The 21,070-nt window shown below is 48.7% G+C and overlaps 1 protein-coding gene across 3 annotated transcripts in view; it reads left to right on the top strand.

Moving 5' to 3' along the window:
• ARSG (arylsulfatase G) overlaps window positions 1-21,070 on the top strand; it is a 133,475-nt gene that overhangs the window by 99,347 nt on the left and 13,058 nt on the right. For all 3 annotated transcript variants that reach the window (XM_023556957.2, XM_003417205.4, XM_064270835.1), the window contains exons 9-10: window positions 10,969-11,077; window positions 17,250-17,370. In XM_023556957.2, coding sequence (XP_023412725.1) covers window positions 10,969-11,077; window positions 17,250-17,370 — 230 coding nt within the window. The remainder of the gene's footprint in view (window positions 1-10,968; window positions 11,078-17,249; window positions 17,371-21,070) is intronic.

Here is a 21,070-nt window from a genome sequence, read left to right as displayed (position 1 = left end):
TCTGTCTCGACCTAACTATCCTCCAGCCTCCAGCTAGGCTCTTACCTGCTCTGGGAAGTCTTCCCCACAAGGCCTCGATTCAGAGATAGCAGCCGTGTTGTTGGTAGGTGCTGTTGCATCGGCTTTGACTCATAGCAATCCCCTGTGACAGAGTGGAGCTGCCCCCGAGGCTTTTCTAGGCTGTAATCTTTACAGGAGCAGATCACCAGGTCTTTATCCTGCAGAACCACTGGGTGGGTTTGAACTGCCGACCTTTTAGTTAGCAGCTGAGTGCTTAGCTGTTGCACCACCAGGGCTCCTTGGGAGCAGCCATGGAGGGGGTGCAAATTGGCAGCCTGGACCAAAGGATTGATGCAGAGATTCCTCTTCTAAGTATTTGTCTTAAGGAAATAACGAGCCAAGGGCACAAAGATGGCTGTAAAAAGATGTTCAGGAGCCAGGCTTTGATTTTTCAATAGTTGGACACGACCCCAGCGTCCAGCAAGAGAGGACTGCTTAAAGAAATCATGATACGTCCATTCTAAGGAGCGTTCAAATGAGGCATGTTTATGGCCCTCGGCAGATTCCTATCAGTGAATAAAGCAGCTTATAAAACAGTAAGAAAGGTATGATTTATTCTGTAAAAATTAAGCATACTTATTCTCAGAAGAAAAAAGACTTCAAAGAGGCAACAAAAGCAACAAAAGATTAGTAGCAATTACCTCTGCGTTTTTTTTTTTTATGGGTGGGACCAGTATTGAGGTGATTTTCCCACTTTTTTCCCCCATAACAAATTGGTATTATTTGTTTTATAAAAAATTAAAATAAAAGTGTTAGAAGGCTCTTGTACACAAGGGCTTCAGAGGTGGGTTTGGCTCCTGATGACCCCTTTTGAGGAACGTCTGGCAGATTTTTAAGTCTGGGGCTGGGCTTTCCCTGTTGTCCAGCTTCTCTGAGCTATGGCCCCCAGCTGTCTGCAGGTCAGAAGACACAAGCCCCCTTTCATATGAGCCTGGCAGGATATTTGCAGCTACCTAGAAACTAGAACATTCTTGCACGTTGTGGCTGGTGGCGAGAAGGAAGTGCTAATCTTTCAGTTTTGTTTTTCACGTTTAAGCTGGAGTCCCCTGTGTCAGCTCCCCTGAGAACTTTACAAGTGAGCAGCTACAGAATCTCCATGTCTTGTGTATGGAGATTTGAACTGAGAGACAGATGAACGGGGTACCACCTGGCCACACCTGCTCAGTGACCCTGGGCCAGAGACTTCATTCTTGAGGTGTTGGTTTCTTTCTCTCTAAATAGATTTCTTTGGTCCTCTCTCGTTCAAGAACACTGATTTATGTTCTGATTCCTGGGGAGAGTTGGATCAAGAGAAGATGCTAGCGAGGCTTAGAGGTGGTGATGTGTCTGATGCCTGCAAGCAACGGTAGCCTAGAGAAATACAGTGTGTCCTCTGGAGTGGCGTTTTTGCATCGTTGTTGTTAGTTGGCCTAGAATCAGTTCTGACACATGGTGCCCCATGTGTGCAGAGACCTGTGCTCCGTAGGGTTTTTAATGGCTGTGACCTTTCAGAAGCAGATTGCCAGGCCTGTCTTCCGAGATGCCTCTGAGTGGGTTTGAACAGCCAACCTTTTGGCTAGTAGTCGAGCGCTTGGTTGTAGTAGTTTGTGTCGCCAGGGATCTTTTTTGCATTAGCTGATTATAATTCCTTCTTTCTGGACCTGGTACACTGCCAGGCTATCATCACTGATGCTCAATTAGAGAGTCTGGAAGAGCCTACAGATCAGACCCTCAGAGGCAGGAGTCCAGAAGCCATGGGGAACAGGGATGTGGGGGAGAAGCACCAGCAAGTAAGCTGGCTCTTCCCTGAGGAACACTCTGTTCCCCAAGTTGACATGCTGACCTCCTGTCTGGAGGACCCACCTTAGCTTGTCTGTTCCTCCCACAGGCAGTTATGAAATAGTGAGTCAGGTTTAAGGACTTGGGCAGGGGCCCCATTCTTTGAAGGGAGAACTTTTTCGCATAAGAAATCCATTTCCTAGCTGGGCAGCCCTTCTGCACCTCTCCTGTCCCTCCTCCCTCCTACAAGCTTTTGTCTGTGCACCTACTATGTGTCTGGAACTACGCTCAGTGGTGGGGATACAAAGACCCTCAGAGCCCCTGACCTCAAGGAATTACAGCCTACAGCAGTGTTTCTCAGATTGTCCTGGGTAGGCAGCCCCTGGGGGTCGTGTAGAAATGCATCTCCAAGCCTGTAGGTCTGGGGTGGAGATGGGGAATTTGCATCTCTAACAAGCCCCCAGGTGATGATGATGCAGGTGGTTCTGAGACCACATTTTGAGAACCACCCATCTAGAGCATCCAAGTTTAGGCCATCTGAGTCTGGGTCTAGAGCTTTCAAGTGTAAAGCAGTGATTCTGATTTTGCCCTGGGACTAGCACCACCTGGGAACCTGTTAGAAATGCAAACTCCAGGGCCTCTTCCCCCTACCTCTTCCCTCCCTGCCAGAATTACTGAATCAGACACTCTGGGGATGGGTCTCAGCAAACTATTTTAACAAGTCTTTCGGGCGATTCAGACACAGGTTAAAATTGGAGAACCTTCTGTCTAGAGCCACAGTGTCTAATACGGTAGCCACTAGCCACATGTAACTATAAAAATTAAAATTACTTAAATTTAAATGAAATAGTCCATTTCTTTGTCTCACTAGCTGCACTTCAAGGGCGTAGCTACCAAATCGGGCATGGTGTAAATTTCCATCACTGCGGAATGTTTTATTAGACAGTGCTGGAAGCAAACACTTGAACAGGTGATTATAATACAGGTAAGAACGCTATGGCAGAGGGGAGCATGCAAACACCTCACGCAGACAGGAGGGGAACAAGGAGGCTTCAAGAAGGTGGCTCATGTCTTGAAGAATGAGGAGGAGACAGCAGGGATTTTGGGGAGGGGGCTCTGGGCAAGGGCAGCAACCTGGGCAATGTGGAGAAGTGCAGAGAGCTGGCGATGCCCTGGGGAGCTGCTGGTGTCTCAGCGTGTCTGGAGATTGTTGGGGTGGGGAGGACAGGTAGAGTAGGGAGAGATGAGGTTGAGGGGAAGGCAGGGCCCCAAGTTTGGAGGTCTTTTCTTTCAGGCTAATGATTTTGGCCTTCATTCTAAAGAAATGTGGAATCATGGAAGGATTTTAAGAGAGTGACGCCCCACTTTTTTTTTTTTTAATTAAGGTGAAGGTCAAAACCAAAAAAAACCCAAACCCTGTGCTGTCGAGTCGATTCCGACTCATAGCGTCCGTATAGGACAGAGTAGAACTGCCCATAGAGTTTCCAAGGAGCGCCTGGCAGATTCGAACTGCCAACCCTTTAGTTAGCAGCCGTAGTACTTAACCACTACGCCACCAGGGTTCACAGAGCATAAAATCCACCATTTTAGCGTACGGCTCAGTGGCATTTAGTACACCCACTGTGCTGTGCAGCCACCACCTCTCTCTAGTTTCAAAACGTTTTCATCGCCCCAGCAGAAAGCCCTGGACCCATTAGGCAGTCACCCCCACTTCCCCTCCCCCAGCACTGTGTTCAATTTTAAAAGATCCCTCCAACATGGGGGAGGGGAGTGAAGAGAGGGGCAGGTACCAGGTTATTTCCACTGAGCCAAAAGTTATAAATGGGAGAAGTTGGTGACAAAACCTCCAGGAATACCCCTGGGTTCAAGGAATGCCAGAGTTGGCAGACACCTTAGGGATCTTCAGCCCAAGCACTCTGGTGGCTAGATGAGGAAACAGACTGAGGAAGGGCCCTAGCCTAGGCCAGTGAGTAGGGGGGCCTCCCCATCTGACTGCTGCTGGCTCCTTCCCTGACCACTTGACTGCTATTATTCACACGTTGTTATACCTGACTGACTACCCAGCTATCTGGAAAATCCTGTCTTGCTTCTTTGGACCTCAGAATTGTCAAGGAAAATGTCTCCAGCCACTGGACCCTTCTCTGTCTGTGGGAGGCAGAGGGCAAGGTAGAAAGAGTGAATGGCTTTGGAGGTGCAGACGGGGCTTGATTACTGGGCTTGGGAGCCAGCGCTGATCCTGTGTCTTCTCTGAGCTCAGCTTCCTCCTCTGTAAGGCGGGGCGACACCTCCCCCCAGCCCTGCACTGTGTGATGATCAACTAGGATGTAGTCTTGTGCTTGACCTCTACTAGGCTCATTAGAGTCAATCTTCACCCTAGAGGAAAAAAAAGCAGCACGTCCCAAGAAGGGAAGAATTGAAAGGGGATCAGAAAATGCCTTGAAAAAGAATCATCTCGATGGCAACTTTTTGTTGTTGTTATTGTTTTGCCAGCATATACAGGCAACTTAAAATAATGTATGTCGTCATTGTTGTTAGCTGCCGTCCAGGTGGCCCCTGACTTATGGGGCCATGCACTGTCATGATCCATAGGGTTTTCACTGGCTGATTTTCAGAAGTAGATTGCCAGGCCTTTCTTCCTAGTCTGTCTTAGTCTGGAAGCTTCACCGAAACCTGTCCAGCATCACAGCAGTATGCAAGCTTCCACTGACAGATACGTGTGGCTGGACATAAGGTGTATTGGCCACCAGAGATCAAACCTGGGTCTCCCACGTGGAAGGCAAGAATTCTACCTCTGAACCACCACTGCCCCCTCAAAATAACACAAGAATAATTTAATTTAAAAGTGTTCTGGGCTTCTGTCATTGGACATTTTGCACTGAACCAGGAATGCGGTCATTTTAAAGCTGCACACATTGTGGGGCAGGTTATTACCCCAACGTTGTGACTTGATGTGGTACCCGTGGGGCACAGCGTTTGAATTCAGGGCGGGGAGGAGCTGGCCGCCTCTCTCTTTTTTTCCCCAGGAGAGCCTGAAGGCGAACTTTGCCTGAAAGCGAACTTCGCCTGAAAGCCAGTTGCCTCAGGGTGAACACTTCTCCTTGCTCATTCTCCAGACAGGTTTCCTGTCAACTGTTTCATGGCTTCCTCCTTCCTCTCTGCCTGGAACATTGCTGCGGGACTCGGAAAGCCTGAGTGCAGCTGGGCAGGGGCCAGCCCTGAGGCTGGGGTGTGGCAAGGGAGCTCAGGTCAAGGCTGCTGGGGTCTTTCTGGACCCCCGGCACCTCCTCACCCAGGTTCCCCTTCAGTGGGGTGTCCACGCATTCTGCTGTAAGGGGGCCAGTCTTGAGAGCCCACTAAAGACAGAAGACAGTCAATGTTTTCGCAACGAAGAAGGACAAACAGTACCGGAGTCCTGCTTCTTTCTCCCTGCAGCCAACCTGCTAAGTCAGGCCACGTGCTGCCTCCCCCCATGCTGAGGCCCCAGGCCCCCCTCCTGTCTTCCCTTTCCTTTCCTGGCCAAGCCGCTCAGCTCAGCTGATGGGATGAGGCAGCGTCTCCTGGAGTCAGCTTTTCACCCTGTGCCCGAGTGAGGATGCCCCACTTGGCTTGGCCCACCCCTGCAGGGATAAGGTGACACTGAGCGGTTTGGGGGCAGTAGGGGGCAGAGCAGTCCTGCCTTCTCCAGCCAAAAGGGCACGAGGAGCCTGCCCACGGAGGACTGGAGCCCACAGCAGGCGAGGAGGCCTGGTTTAGAGCTGCCAGTGTTCCCTTCCCCACCCCAGACCTAGTTCCCACCCAGGAGAGAAGGACACCCTGTTTTCCCCCTGACTGACGGCTCCTAGGTCTGGAAAATCTTTTCTGGCTTTATTTGAAGAGCAGAACTGTTCCTTCCTCCCCCTTGGTGATGAGGAAACATTCTGTTGAATTTGGCATCCGTGGCTTCTAGGAGACCTTGGTTGTTTGTAATTTGATGCTATCAGGTTGTTGCATAACCTTTCCCACCGGGAAGCAGCTCTGCATCCTGGGCCTTCTTCCAGCTTGGGATGGAGGTGCCGCGGGGGAAGGGCAGAGGTGCAGCTAGCTGAGGGATACAGGGATGAGGGGGACCAGGGACTGGGGACGCTGGCTGTGGGCCCTGGCTGGGGGCAGGGCTACCTGGTGGGCGACCCGTGGAAGTCGAGTTGTGTCTCCTTCCTGGCCTTTGGCCGTCAGGCTTGGTCAGAATGTCCCCCTTACCACACTCACGGCTACCCCAGGTCAGCCGGTCCTGGGTCCGAGCAGAGGCCCAGCTGCCCTGTGTCCCTAGAGAAGTGAGTGCTCCTGGCATCCTTGGCAAGGGCACCTGTTCATATCTAGCAACAAAGGTGATGGAACGTGTACTTTTCAAAACAGGCAAGTTCTCCTACCTGAGTCACAGATTCATATGGCTTTGTGGGCCAAAGCAGGTAACGGAAACGAACAAATGTTTGTTTTTGTTAAGTCATGGGGAGTGTTAGAGATTCAGTAAATTGGAGAGAGGGCCCTGTTTAATGACATTCAAAATTATTTAAAATCTATATATATATATAGATTTTTTGTTTGGAGGAATCAGTCCCTGGAGAAGGACATCACGCTTGGTAAAGTAGACAGTCATCAAAAAAGAGGAAGGAAGACCATCAACAAGATAGATTGACACAGTTGATGCAACAATGGGCTCAAACATAGCAACAATTGTGAGGATGGCACAGGACTGGGCAGTGTTTCATTCTGTTGTGCATAGGGTTGCTATGAGTCGGAACCGACTCAACGGCACCTAACAACAACAACATATGTGTATATGGTGCACGCCAGCCCAAAGTGTCAGAGGGCCAGGTTCCCTGTGTGAGCTGCCAGGTTGCTACTTCTGCTATTTTCTACCTGTTTGTAGTTTGGGTTGCTTTTGGATTGCATTTGTTGGGCGCTTCCGACGCAGGCCCAGTGCCAAAGCACCTCGCTCTGAACTTTATATGCATTGTCCTGAGTAACTTTTCCCCAGGAGATAAGTCGGATTGTGTTTTCCTTTATAGCTGATGGGATTGAGACTAAGGGAAGTTAAGGATTCTGCTCAAGGCAGCACTGGGATTAGAACTCAAATCTACCTGGCTCCAAAGGTGTCTTTCTGCTTACCTTGCTAATATTTCTCGAAGTCTGGTCCTCTAACCATTGGCTTCAGAATCACCCAGAACCAGAGCCCCACCCCAGACTTATTAGAATTTCTGGGGTGGAACCCAGGAGTCCAAACTTTGGATAAATTTTCCTGGTGCGTCTACCACACTGAGAAGTTGATGGCCCTCCACGTTAGCCGCTTGGCCTTTCTGACTCAGGGAAGCATGGCAGCCGGGTCCTTTTCTCCCTCGGCCTGCCCTGTCTCCATGCATCACAGAGTGCCACTTCACTTCCGTGGCCAGGGAAGAATAAGTAAGCAAACTCATGAATCATGGTTCTGTTTATATTTTGGTTGCTGAAGCTAAATATTTACTGCTTTAAGTAAGAGGTTCTGCCTTAATTAGAGTCACAACTGACCACAAGTGCACAGAAATGCATTCTCCTGGCCCTAAGATGGGCATTTCTTAACAGAGAGCCAAGCACAACCAACACTTTTAACATCCAATGCCATTGATCAAGGTTTAGCTAAACTAACAAATAGCTTTTGAAACTGAGAGTGCATAGAAGTTTAATTTTAGGACTTATCTATTGTTCTTGCTGATTGTAACTTACAGGGTCACATTTATGATCCTATGGCATAAAGGTGTGGGCAGTATAAAACCTGCGATTTAAAACCACATAAGCCAAGAAAACCCTATGGGGCAGTTCTGCTCTGTCACATAGGGTCACCATGAGTTGGAATTGACTTGATGGCACCCAACGACAACAACAAAGCTATATTTCATTTTAAACGCAGCGGGTCTATGCCCCCATCTTGTCTCTTACCCTCTTTCCCCTGGAATGGTGGCTCTCCACGGTGTCAGACAGGAGAGCTTTAAAAGTTATTGATGTCCAGGTCTCAATCCAGGGTAATAAAATCACAACCTCTGGGGAAGGAGCCTTGACCTGGGTATTTTTTAAAAGCTCCCGTAGCGATTGTAACATGCATTCAGGGATGGGACCTGCCATCCTAAAAGGTTTAACTATTTCATTGCGTTCACCTTTAAGTGACAGAGTAATGCAATAGGCAGCGTGCTGGCTGTGTAGTTAGACCTGGATTCAGATAGCTACCGTTTGCTAGCTGTGTGACCTTGGGCAAATTACTTAACTTCTCTGAACTTTTCTCATCAAATGGAGATAATAGTGCCTAGCTCACAAGGTTGTCCTAAGGATTCAATGAGATTATGCGGGAAGAACTCATTATGTTTAGAAGCACTTAAATTGGTGCTTTGTTATGTTGTTAGCTGCCGTCTAGTCAGCCCCAATTCATAGTGACCCTATGTACAATTGGGATCGGACCATGTGATCCAAAGGGTTTTCATTAGCTGATTTTTTGGAAGTAGATCGCTAGGCCTTTCTTCCTGGTTTGTCTTAGCCTGGCAGCTCCACTGGGACTGTTTAGCATCGTAGCAACACGCGAGCCTCCACTGACAGATGGGTGGTGGTACTGGCCAAGAATTGAACCTGGGTCTTCCATATGCAAGGACCACAGCCCCCAGCAACTTGGTGCTTAGATACCATTGTTACCGTTATTATGATGGTGAACTTGAACTGAGTTTCCTTTAGTAGGGGCAAGATCACTGATGATAATTAGGGGACCAGGGGCAGCTCTCCTGGGATTCAGCCTTTGCTGGGGTAGGTACACCACAAGCACAGGCAGCTGATAACCCTGGGGACCCATAAATAATGCTACCCATACCCAGTGCCGTCGAGTCGATTCCGAGCTAGTGGGAGCTTTTTAAGTTTTGCCTAACCTTAGCAGTGCCAGTGAGAAACTGGGATTTGGAGAAGGAAAATGTATTAATTAGGGAGCAGTTTACCCTTCTGGAGGAGTCCCTGGGTGGTGAAAACAGTTAAGGGCTTGACTACTATCTGAAACGTTGGCAGTTGGAACCCACCCAGAAGGACGTTGAAAGAAAGGCCTAGTGATCTGCTTTTGAAAGTTCACACAGCCTTGAAAGCCCTATGGAGTGCAGTTCTCCTCTGCACACACAGGGTCACCATGAGTTGGAATTGACTTGATGGCAATGATTTTGGTTTTTTGTTTTACCCTTCTAGAAACCTCTTGGGGGGCAGAGACCAACTCCTGTGTGTGTTCTCTGGTGCTCTTTGCCCACACAGCTCCCGCCTTCTGATTGACCTTCAGAGCTAATGGCTGTTTTCTTTGAACTGAAGCCTTTACCCTTCCTTAACATCTGTCCTTAAAGGTCAAGCAAGTCTGTTTGGATTTGTCCACCATGGAGATGCAAATAAACAGGCTCCATATTTCCATCTACCCATACCACAAGCATCCACGCAATGCCCCTCGCGGGGGCGGAACGATCTGCAGAGCGAGCTCCAGCACCATTATGGTGGATACTTCCTCTCTACTCTTTGGCCTTAAGCTGAAGCAGAAGTCACGCATTCCAAAGCCACGTGGAAGTGCATTTTATGCTTGCTGCAATTCCGGATCCCCTGTTCCATATGCCTGAATAATTAGGAGTAGACTCTATATGCACTTATGAAGGTGGCTCAAAATGGGAATAATGTATTTGAGAAATGCCAGTCTAGATCGAAGCACTTCCCTTGGCCTGCACAAACTCCAGTTGGTTTTGCCAGCCCCATACTTTAAACAGTCCGTAAAACCCAAACCAAACCCATCTCGAGTCGATTCTGACTCATAGTGACCCTATGGGACAGGGTAGAACTGCCCCATAGGGTTTCCAAGGCTGTAAATCACTATGGAAGCAGATTGCCACATCTTTCCTCCTTGGTGCGGCTGGTGGGTTCGAACCGCCGACCTTTTAATTAGCCACGGAGCTCTTAACCACTGCACCACCAGGGCTCCTAAACAGTCCATAGGACGTGAGTTTTGTGTTTTGTTTGTACTTTAACACTTGGAGGTCCCCAAAGCTGGTCAGGAGGAGGTCCCAGGAATGCTGAGCATTTCCCGTGTGGTGTGCTGGGCCAGGAACATCAAAGGTGCCGCTTGTGGCAGTGTGAGTTCAGAGCTTTTGTTTTCACCCCCGTCATCATCATTGCTTTTATTCTTCCCGCCAGCCAAACATGGGGACATTGCATGACCACGGGATGTGTGAGGCACAGACAGCGTTTGCCTTGGAAGGGCTTTTTACACGCTAACTTTGTGGAATCCTTGGCCTCTGGCTCAACCAGCATGAGGGTGGGGTGTGTGGGGGGGTGGGGGTGGTCACGGTGAATTCAGTGCAACGTGGCTGCAGGATGTTTCCGTAAAGCATGACCTCATCCCTTCCAGCCTGCTGGTCATCATTACACTGGTGGTCCCTTTTGACTAAGTGGTTACAAAAATAATTCCCTTAATTACCAAAGTGGAAATTCATAGATTGCACCTCCTTGGCTCTTCCCACCTCCCTAAGAGTCAAGAGCTGTTACTAACACTGTCCCCACAACATCGTAACAACACGTTAATTCAAGGAAAAGCAAAATAAAACAATAAAATCAATGCCAGACCAGTTGTGGGCCATGGGGCAGAATGAATAGCTGGGGGACGGGGGGAGCTTCCAAGTCTCTCTTTTTTCATATAAGTGCGCTTTTTCATCCTCGACATTATGATCCTGAGACAAATTCATTTATCCAACCAATATTTGTTAAGCATCTGCTGTATCTCGGCGCTGCTCAGAGTGAACGAGGCTGATGTAGTGCCTGCTCTCAGGGTGTAAAAACACACAAGAAGCAAGTAAATCAACAAACGAGATCATTTCAAGTGGTGAAAGTGCCGTGGAGAAAATAAAATGGTGTGATTCCACAGAGAGTGACGGGGGGAACTGTTTACATATGTTCAGCCCAGGAAAATAAACTCGTTTATTGAAAAATATTTGCTAGTTGGGTAGAAATCAAGAGAAGTCACTCCTTTATTGGGATTATTGGAAACTCTCGGAGAGGTCTGTCCTCCCAGAGACTATCGCGTAGCTGAAAAGATGTCTCGAGTTATTATCATCTGTGAACCACCTTCCTCCCCTCCTCTTACAGGGGGAAGCCCAGCCAAGCAGACTACATGGGAAGGAGGACACCGGGTCCCAGCTCTGGCTTACTGGCCTGGCAGAATCCCTGTCAATGTCACCAGCACTGCTTTGTTAAGGTACAAGTTCCAAATGACCTTGAGACTTTGGGGTTCAGAGCAAGAAAAACTATGGCTGCTCGGGTGGCTAGAGACATCAGGAAGCTCAGCCACCATGTGCATTTGGGTGGAGGCAGATGGCTGGCTGGAGGTGGATGGCTAGCAGGAAGGAAAGAGAAATTTGGGAAGCCCTAGGAATTCCTGGCCCAGATGGGTCTTTCTGGGAAGAAAATGCTCTAAGGGAGGAAACGAGAAGGAAGAGAATCCAAGTCAAAAAGAAGCCAGGTGTGCCTGCTACTACTAGCACTCGGATTATGGCAGCGTGGATTTGTCAATAAGGTCTGTAAGGATTTGTCTATAAGGTAATCACATGTCCTAATTAACTAGTGCCTTGGGCCTCCTATCAGGCTATCCTCTAGGGATAACGTCTGAGCGCAGAGGGGCTTGGGGTGCATTTCACTTCCTTTAGCACCGAGTCATGGCAGTGTCTGCTGAAGAGAAAAACCCAATGCCAAACGAGTTGCTGTCGAGTTGATCCCCACTCAGAGTAGCCCCATGTGTGGCAGAGTAGAACCGTGCTTCATAGTGTTTTCGTTTTTTTTTTTTTTTATTGGTAGCATAGGGTTTTCAAAGGCTGATATTTTGGAAGTAGATCACCAGGCCTTTCTTCTGAAGTGTCTCTGAATGGTCTCGAACCACCAACCTTCCAGTTAGCAGCCGAACAATCATTTCTGCCACCCAGGGACTCCCTGCTGAAGAGAAAGAAGCAAAAGAGGACAGCAGGGGCTCATCTCGTGGCCTGGGCCAAGCACAGAGGAGGGAATGTATTATTTGAGCCCTAATTATTCTGTCCTTCGGAGCAGTATAGGTATCCTAAGGATGACCGTGTGGAGCCAGCCTGTCACTCACTGGCAGTCAGATGGTCCCAAGAAAGGATGCCCACTTGCCCTGGAAGGGAGGTGGCCCCATTGGGCCGGTAGCCGATGAATGAATCCCTAGGTGAGGACACTCTTCCTGCCTCTGGCAATGAAGCTCCTACAATGAGTGAGTCACGGGGTGCTTCTTTTATTAGAACAAACCAAAACCCACTGCCATCAAGTCAGTTCCAACTCATAGTGACCCTATAGGACAGAGTAGAAACCCATAGGGTTTCCAAGGCTGTAATCTTTTTAGAAGCAGACTGCCACATCTTCCTCCTGCAGAGTGACTGGTGGGTTTGAACCACTGACCTTTCAGTTAGCAGCTAAGCACTTAACCACTGTTCCATCAGGGCTCTTTTGATTAGAAGGGCAACTGTAAATGTGATAATATCTCACCATCACTCTTATCTCCCCATTAAGTAGACACGAGAGGCCAGCTTCTTGGCAAAGAACTTGGCTGTGGTGTGCCATGTGAAAGCATTGTCATTGGGGTTGTGTAATCAGGGCTTATAATGCAGACTCTCTGCTAATTCAGACAGGGACTTCCTCACCATGGTTCTGCCCTGTATTCATTAACAAGGCGGGCTCTCCACAGAAGTTGGTGCTTGGTCACATGCCCAGAGTTTCTGGTCTGGTTAAAGACTGATTTCCTAGTTCCAAAGTTTCTTGCCCATTAGCTGAATGGGCTCTGATATAAAGAACACAGTCTAGTCGAAAAAATCAAACTTGATTGGCACCTGCCAGTATCCTCAGACTCAGTGGAGACGAAGGGAGAGACTGAAGCCCAGGGAAGGAAAGGGTAAACGGGTCTGGTGGGCCAAAGTAGAGGGTGGTAGGAATTGTCTCTGGCAGCCTGTGGGGCCCCCAGGAACTCCAGGACAGCCCTTTGCACTCAGGAGGGGGCAGTATGCTGTCAGTGGGTGCCAGCAGGTGTGACAACAAGAACACAGGCTGGAGTCTGTGATGTCAGGCTGGCTGGGAAGAGGGCCAGGCGGGCTGCTTTTTATAGGACTGGCTTGGTGTAGTCAGGGTGCTTATTGAGAGGGGCCAAGTTCATGGGCTGGGTTGCACATGCCCAGATAACTCAACAGTCTCTCAAATTACGTCACCAAAAACTGAGCACGCACTTCTCATTTGAGATCTGCATTTGCACCTACGGTCATCACTGCACCATGATAAAATGGCATCTTGTTGATGACTTAGGGCCTTAAAGGTGGCAACTGGCTTAAGGGGTAGTCTTGGAAACCCTGGTGGCATAGTGGTTAAGAGCTGTGGCTGCTAACCAAAAGGTCAGCAGTTTGAATCCACCAGGCGCTCCTTGGAAATCCTTGGGGCAGCTATACTCCGTCCTATAGGGTTGCTATGAGTCGGAATTGGCTCGACAGCAATGGGTTTTTTTTTTTTTTTTTTCCTGGTGACCAAAAGAAGCAAGTCTTGGTACAAGGTGGTACATTTCCTTGAGGCCCCAGGCCCCACTGGGGGAGTTTTACCAGCATAAGGCTAACACACCACATTAGCCGGTCTTCGGATAATTTTTGGTATTAAATTAGTCCTGATTGTAGCAGGAAAGTTTCTTAATAGAATTCACCTATTTCCCTACATGAATCCATGCAAAGCAAACTTGGCTGGAGCTTTCTTACTGCCTAGGCAGGTTGCTGTGTGCCTAGTGCCTTTCCCCCCCAAATTCCCACAGAGCCTAGCTCTAAGAAGAATGTCATCTTGATGCTTATGCGAGAAACTGATGCTCATACTTCAAGTTCTTGGGAGCCCAGCCAGGCACTTCAGCTTGGACTTCTTATTTATTCTAGCACTTTATTCCTAAGAGGAATATAGATCTTCCTTAAGATCAGAGATTATTCCCTTAAGCCACTCAGAGCCGGGGCCAGAGTCTCTTAAACCTATATTCCAGTGGCCCCAATGAATTATGGCCTTCAGTTAGTAGTCAAGTTGATGTCAAGTTGATGTAATACTCACTGTAAATACCAGAAAGTAAAAATCTGTGTGTGGGGCGGGGGGAGCAGGGGTGGTGAAGGGAGTCCACTCTAGTCCCCTCCCTTTTACAGATAACCAATGTTAATTTTTTGGTGTACAACCAGGGGATGTAATAAGATTAAAGAAAGGTCTTGACCCAAAGCTCAATGACACAATCACAGAATGGGGGAAATTCATTTATTCAACAAATATTTATAGTTGTGGCCAACTATGGGTCAATCATTGTACTAGGGACTGGGATATAAAAAAAAAAAAAAAAGGAATGAAGAAATCAGACAAAAATTCCTGATGTTTAGGAGCTTACCTTGGGGAGGACAGGGCTTTGGTAGAGCTTGTGAAAAAGGTCTGGTGGTTTTAACTTAAAATTCTAATGCAAGATTTCTCAGCTTCAGCTCAGTTGACATTTTGGCAGATAATACTTTGCTGTGGGGGGTTGTCACAAGAAAGTGAAGAATCTGCTCTGCAGCTGAGCTGAGAGGCCCTCACCTGTGCCCAAAGCTGAGGTTCACTCTTTTGGAGACAAACTGGGGGCAAGTAAAAGGTGATCAAAATGGTAAAAAGGACTAGAAACAGTCTCATTTGAAAGACAGCTAAAGCTGCTATTAGCTAGGAGCACAGATAATCCCCTAGGGGTACCTTGTAGCAGTCTTCAGTTATCTGAAAGTTAATCAGTCATGTAGCACAGGGATTCCGGGATTCTATACTGTCCTAGGGAGTCCTGGTGGCTCAGCGGTTAAAAGCTAGGCTGCTAACCAAAAGGTTAGCAGTTCGAATCCACCAGCTGCTCCCTGGAAACCCTATGGGGCAGTTCTACCCTGTCCTACAGGGTCGCTATGAGTCGGAATTGACTGAACGGCAACAGGTACTGTCTGGAGGCACAGAACTAGGTCCTGGAAGTAGAAACTACAAGGAGCGAATGCTCCGGAAGTAGAAACTACAAGGCGCCAATGTTCTGGAAGTAGAAGCTATAAGGGGATGAAGTTTCAGCCCAGGCTGCAAGGAGTTGGTTTTCCTGTGGTTTTTAGAGTCTAGTGGTTCAGCTGTCGCCCTCAGGGTTCCCTTCTCTTTCCTATGTCTGGAAGTGGGCAGGGGTGGGAAGGGACGGGGGGTGGTCTCACACCCACTACCACTCCTAGTCCCATCTCCAGTGTATAATGGATGCACATGTTTTACTGCTGGGCAAGTTCATGGCCTAGACTGGGGGCCCAGCCCTGGGATGGCCACAGGGCTGTGTGTGCCAGAGTGTGCCTCCCTCTTCCAGAGCTGACCTTGGGGGCTTGGCTTCCCACCATTACATAAGGAGGGACTTTTTGACAGTCCGAGCTTGCCAACACAGGACTGGGGTGCCGTGAGTCACCGGAGGTGTTGAAGCTTTTGTCATTGGTGAGAGATTTTCTTTGTGCTTCTGGTGGACTCGTACCTCTGAGGTTCCTGCCCAGCTCTGAGACACTAGGATTCTGTATTAGAATTAGGGCTATACCCTAATTATAATTAGGTTGCTTAAACTTCATGCTAACCCAAACCCAACTTCATGCTAGAGGAGAAAAAATAAGATGCAAGGAAGTATACAATACATTCCAAAATCTAATGCAGATCCTGTTTTTCTTGTTCGGTGATCTGACGCATATATGATGCTGATCTCCTCTCTTAAGGGTGCAATTTAGAGAAAGCTCACACCACCACAGCCTTTTCAGACGGCAGGGCGGGTGCTCTTTGCTTCCGATTTGTGGCAGGAACCTTGGACTTTGGACAGCTCTCTGGACCGTTTTGTACTTTGCAAGTGCTCACTGTGAACTCCTTCAGTCGGCTTTAGTGTGGGATGCCAGCTCCTGGAGTGCGTATCTGGAGAGATAAGCCACCAGCTACATGGTCTGTGAAGGCAAACCAGAAAACACTCTGTACTGTAATCAATGGGGAGATTCTGCCTGGGCTCGTAGGCTGAGCACTGGGGAGGGGAAGGAGCTGGCCAGATCTGCAGCCCCTCTGGGAGGATAGAGACCTCCCTGGACCACAGGGTGGGGAAAGTGGGGCGATGTGGTCTTTGGAGGAGTCCCTGGGTGGTGCAAGCCATTAATGCCTGGGCTACTAATTGAAAGGTTGGAGGTCCGATTTCACCCAGAGGTGCTTCTAGAAGAAAGGCCTACAGAGCACAGTTCTACTCCCACAGACATGGGGTTGCCATGAGCTGGAGTATCCTTGATGACCACTATTTTTTTTTTTTTTTTTAACTAGTGGCTGCTCCATGAGTGAGCCAAAGTTTGCTGTGGTGCCCAGCATTCAGGATGCCCAGGGCTTTTCCTGGAGAAGTCTAGCCTCACGTTGACCCTGCTCCTGGTTCAGTCAAGTCCACTGACTCAGTTGGCCTGGCCCTCAGATCAACATCCCTGTTTTATATTTATTCAAAGCCCATCTACCCTTGCTGAGAAGCTTTTCCTGACGTGAGCACAGCAGGCTGGAGGGGGCCATGTTGAATAGTGGTAAAACTGAACTACGTGACTTAAAAAAAGCACATTAATGAAACACACCAAAATGCTGACAGTGGTTGCCTTTGGGTGATAGGACTGTTTGTGTATTTTCTCTTTTGTATTTCGGTGTGCACTGATTTTACCTACAACAAACATTTACTATTTTGGAGTAGGGGAAAGAAAAGGAGGGAGGGGAGAAATGTTTCATGTATCATGGTATTCTAAACAAAGATTAAATATTTACCGCAAAGAAGCAAGGACTGGAAATCAAAGTGAACATTCTTTTGCAGACACCTGTCGCACACTGTTCCCTCTAAGTGAGTGGCTGTGGCCTGGTTGGTGACAGGTAGGACTCTTAGATCCTAGTGAGATAAGTTAGTAGTGATGTACCTGTGAATAAGTATAAAACAAACATTCAATGAACACATTCCAAGTGCCAGGCCTTCTCCTAAGTGCCTTACCTATGTTTTATCCACACAACCACCCTGGGAGGCGGGCACTATTATTAGTATATCCATTTTAGAGAGCAGAAGACTGAGGCATCGAGAAGCTAGATAGCAAGTGGCAGAGCAGGGATTTGAACCCAAGCAACAACTTGGCTGCAGAGCCTAGGTGCTGAACCACTGCAGCACTCTGCTTCTTGTAGGAGCATGGTCTGAAGTGGACCCTGAAGATAGGCAGGCAGAGAGTGGCAGGCCACACAGGAGGCTACCAGTGCTAGGTCTTGGGCTGGTTTGGGTAGGTTTTGACCACAGTGTGGCCAAGGAAATAGTCTGGGAGCAGCCTGGGGCCAATGTGGTCTTGTTCTTCCTGCAGTGTCCTGGACATCTTTCCCACTGTTGTGGCCCTGGCCCAGGCTAGCCTGCCCCCGGACCGGCACTTTGATGGTCTAGATGCCTCTGAGGTCCTCTTCGGCCGATTGCAGACTGGGCACAGGGTAAGTGGAAAAGAAATCTGCAGCCCTCCAGCCTCTTCAGCAGTTCAGCAGCCACCTCTCACCTGGGACCTTCTACCTTGGTGCAGATAGACATGTCCTACAGAAGGTGCTTGCAAGTGGCTGGTCCAGCCCCAGCTTAAGAAGCCCCAAGGGGGGAATCCTTTGAGATGAACCTCCCTTTCCACTCCCCTCTCCTCTTCCCCTGTAATGGATCCAGTTCATCCATCTGGATTTATATTTAACCATTTGCCTGAGGGTGGGTGTACATTGATGCTTTCTCCCTATAAAGTACGATGGCGTTTTTCACATATATTTCATTTTCTGGCATAAAGGAGATACCCAGTACAATTTGTTGGATGAGATGGCTGACTAATGTCTGTGATTTGTTTATTATTGGGCTCCCCCATTAGAACATGTTATGAATTGAATTGTGTCCCCCCAAAAATATGTGTTGGGTCCTGAATGCTTTACCTGTGGATGTGATCCCATTTGGAAATAGGGTTTTCTTTGTTATGTTAATGAGGCCATGTTATTTTTGAGTTCCAAAAAGAGCAGATTAGACACAGAGACAAGCAAACACAAATTGGGGGGGTGGGGGAGGGGACTGATGTCACTTGAAGATTGCTAAGGCATCGAGGCCCGCAGGAACTACAGGAGCTAAAGGGGACAGGGACCTTCCTCCGGAGTCAACAGAGAGAGAGTCTTCCCCTAGAGCCAGTGCCCTGAATGCAGAGTTCTGGCCTCCTAAACTGGGAGAAAATAAATTTCTGTTCTTGAAGCCACCCACTTGTATTTCTGTTACAGCAGCACTATGAGACGAAGATAGGATGGAAGCTTCCGGAGGGCAGGGACCTCAGCTCTCAGGTTCACCACTGAATTCTTAGTGCACCTAACACAGTGCCTAGCATCCAGCCAGAATCCAGTCAGTGCAGATTGGATGAATGAATGAACGAATGAGTGAATGAATACCCCCTTGGGCGGCAGGACAGCGAGGTCGTTAAGCCTGCTAGCCCTGGCTCCGGCAGAGCTGAGTACACAGCTCTGCAGCCTGCTCCTGATCAAGCAACCCCTGGCACAAGCTCTGGGCTTCCGGTTCCCAGCATCAGCTTCCTCCGCGTCCCCTCTTCAGTGCGCTCTGAAGCACTTGGTGGCAGCGAGAGCCAGGAAATGTCAGGCCTGGTGGCCTTTCCCTGTCATTTCCGTGTGTTTTCCTTTCACCAAAAGGAAGAGGAGGCGGGAGGAGGGAAGGAGGCTGGAGGAACACAGAGCCCCCTTTGTATGGCCCTTTGAGCACGCAGCTCCTCAGTTAGGGACCCGCACATCAAAGGTCTATTTACGTCTTTACTGAGGGCCACATGGAAATGACTCAAATGCTGCTCCAATGGACTGCGGTTTCTGAGGCGCCCTTCCCCATCCTCCCCCAGCCAGCTGGTGATGGTCCTCAGCCTGCCATTGGTGCTCCTGTGAACATTAACGTCGGTTTGAGGGGTTGTCCAATTATGCCTGCAATTTCCTCTGAAGAAGTCCTGCTTTTCCGCAGAATATCTGACCTCCAGATCTGCACACCTCCCACACCTAGCCCTTGTCCGGACAAGCTCAGCAGGAAGATGGTTTCCGTCTTTAGCTTGGAAGTTAGCAGCGTGTGACCCTGGGGGGTTATCAAAGACGTCAGTAGAGAGGTGCCCTGGAGTGTTTATTACGAGTGTTTATTACCGTGGCTACTAATAGGATAATCAGGGTCACCAGGAAGTGCTTCAAGGACTGTGGTCGCCTTGACATGCTGGTCCTGCCTGTGGAAGCCAGCTCCTTTGAGTTAGAACTTCCGTTCTCAACAGGAGGGCTCTCAGTCTCTTTTGGAAACACTGTAGCAGCTAGTCGCAGCTCTCTGCCAAGTCGCGACGCCCCAGCCTAGGGCTAACGGTGACTGGTCTGGTGCCCAAAAGGGTTAGGCCCAGAAACCAGGTAAGAGAACCAGATACAAGTCCCAACATGGTTTGGGGTTTCCATGGGGATGGAGGATGTGCGGTAACTCAGCTGGGGCACTGCTGATTGGTTCCCTAACCACATCCCAAGGCCCAGAAGGAAACCACCATAACTTAGTGCCTGCAGGAAGTTGCTGATGGTATCTTCAAGGGTAAAAGCAGTGGGTGCTGGCACCTGTGGGCCACACCCAGCCTCTCAGAGCACTGGATGCCTGCAATGTTAGCGAAGATGCTTGAGAGATTTGGGGTTGGAGGGCAACATAGGTAGTTGTTGGCCCTGAATTGGGGTTTAGTCTTCTCTGTTCAGCGCTCTCTACTGAAGCAAAGTAATAGGACTAAAGAGACTAAATAGTCTCAAATTCGTAATAATTGTGGGGAAGGTCAGTAGATAAAAATATGAGTGATTATTTTATATTATTAACTATTACATAATATTAACATTATATTTACATATATATGGATATATATATAGTATGTGGTGCTTACTTGCTGTCAAGTCGGTTCCGATCCATGGGGACCCCGTGTGCATCAGAGTAGAACTGTGCTCCTTAGGGTTTTTAGTGACTGATTTTTTAGAAGTAGATTACCAGGCCTTTCTTTGGAGCTGCCTCTGGGTGGATTCAAACCGCCAACCTTTTGGTCAGCTGCAAGTACGTTACCATTTGCATCACCTGGGGATTCCATATGTGTGTGTGCGTGCATGTATATATGTGTGTGTGTGTATGTGTATGTGCAGACGCACACATACACGTGTTTACATATAGATTTTTTAATAAGCACGATTTAATTGTGTTTGCCCTCAGATATCTCCAGGGCTTACAAGGATCTTGTGGGTTGAAACTGTTCAGTTTGAAGAAGTTTACAGTAACTCCTAGACATTCAGTTCAAAACAATATGCAAATACTTCTGAGCAATTGAGTTCTTCCCCATTCTGCCAGTGAAGTAACCAAGAATTGAAGGTTGAAGATGAAGCAACCTAAAGCCACGTACCCGCTGGCCACTTCCCTAGGCCCTATCTTGAGAGGTGTAGTGGCAAATACTGGGTTATAAGTGCTCATACTGAATGGTCTTCTCACCACCCGCTTCATCAGCCTCTGGGAACAAACCAGAGCAGCTGATACCACATCACCTATTCTTGAATCTACTAGGCCGTCTGCTCTGATTATCATAGGTTTGGGCCCAGGAGTGAGGGCAACTGCAAGGAGGGAGATGAGAGCAGGGAAGGGACGGGCCACAGTCCAGAACCAAGTATCCCCATTCCTAGATAGAAGCTGGAAGTTGTAATGTCAGCATGTGGTCATAATAAGCTAGGTCCAAAAATTGCCAACAAACTGGAAGCCCTCCCTAAAGGCTCTGGAAGGCTTCCCTAGGGCTCTGCATCTGACCAGCCTGACCCAGCCTGGGGCTGCAGTGGGTCAGAAAATGCTTGGCGCAGCCTTGAGGCCCTATGCGCAAGAAGGAGCAGCAGGCGCTCCATCGCTTCTCTTAGGAAGGACTCTAGTGGTGGAAGACCCAGTCAGGAGTGGCACGCAAAGGACTGACTGCCTTGTCCACCCTTTTGGTGACCAGGAGGTGCACATCTCTGCCTGGTGAGGTGGAGGACCCCACCTTTTGGGGATGGCATGCTGTAAGCACCGGCCTGCAGGATCTGATGTAAGGTCACTTACTGTAAGAATGGCATGGAGGCAGCGTCTCACCTGTAACTTCACCAGGGGAAG

Source organism: Loxodonta africana, chromosome 18 (genome assembly GCF_030014295.1).
Source record: "Loxodonta africana isolate mLoxAfr1 chromosome 18, mLoxAfr1.hap2, whole genome shotgun sequence".
Classification (NCBI taxonomy): Eukaryota; Metazoa; Chordata; class Mammalia; order Proboscidea; family Elephantidae; genus Loxodonta; species Loxodonta africana.
This window is presented reverse-complemented; position numbering and strand designations above follow the sequence as displayed.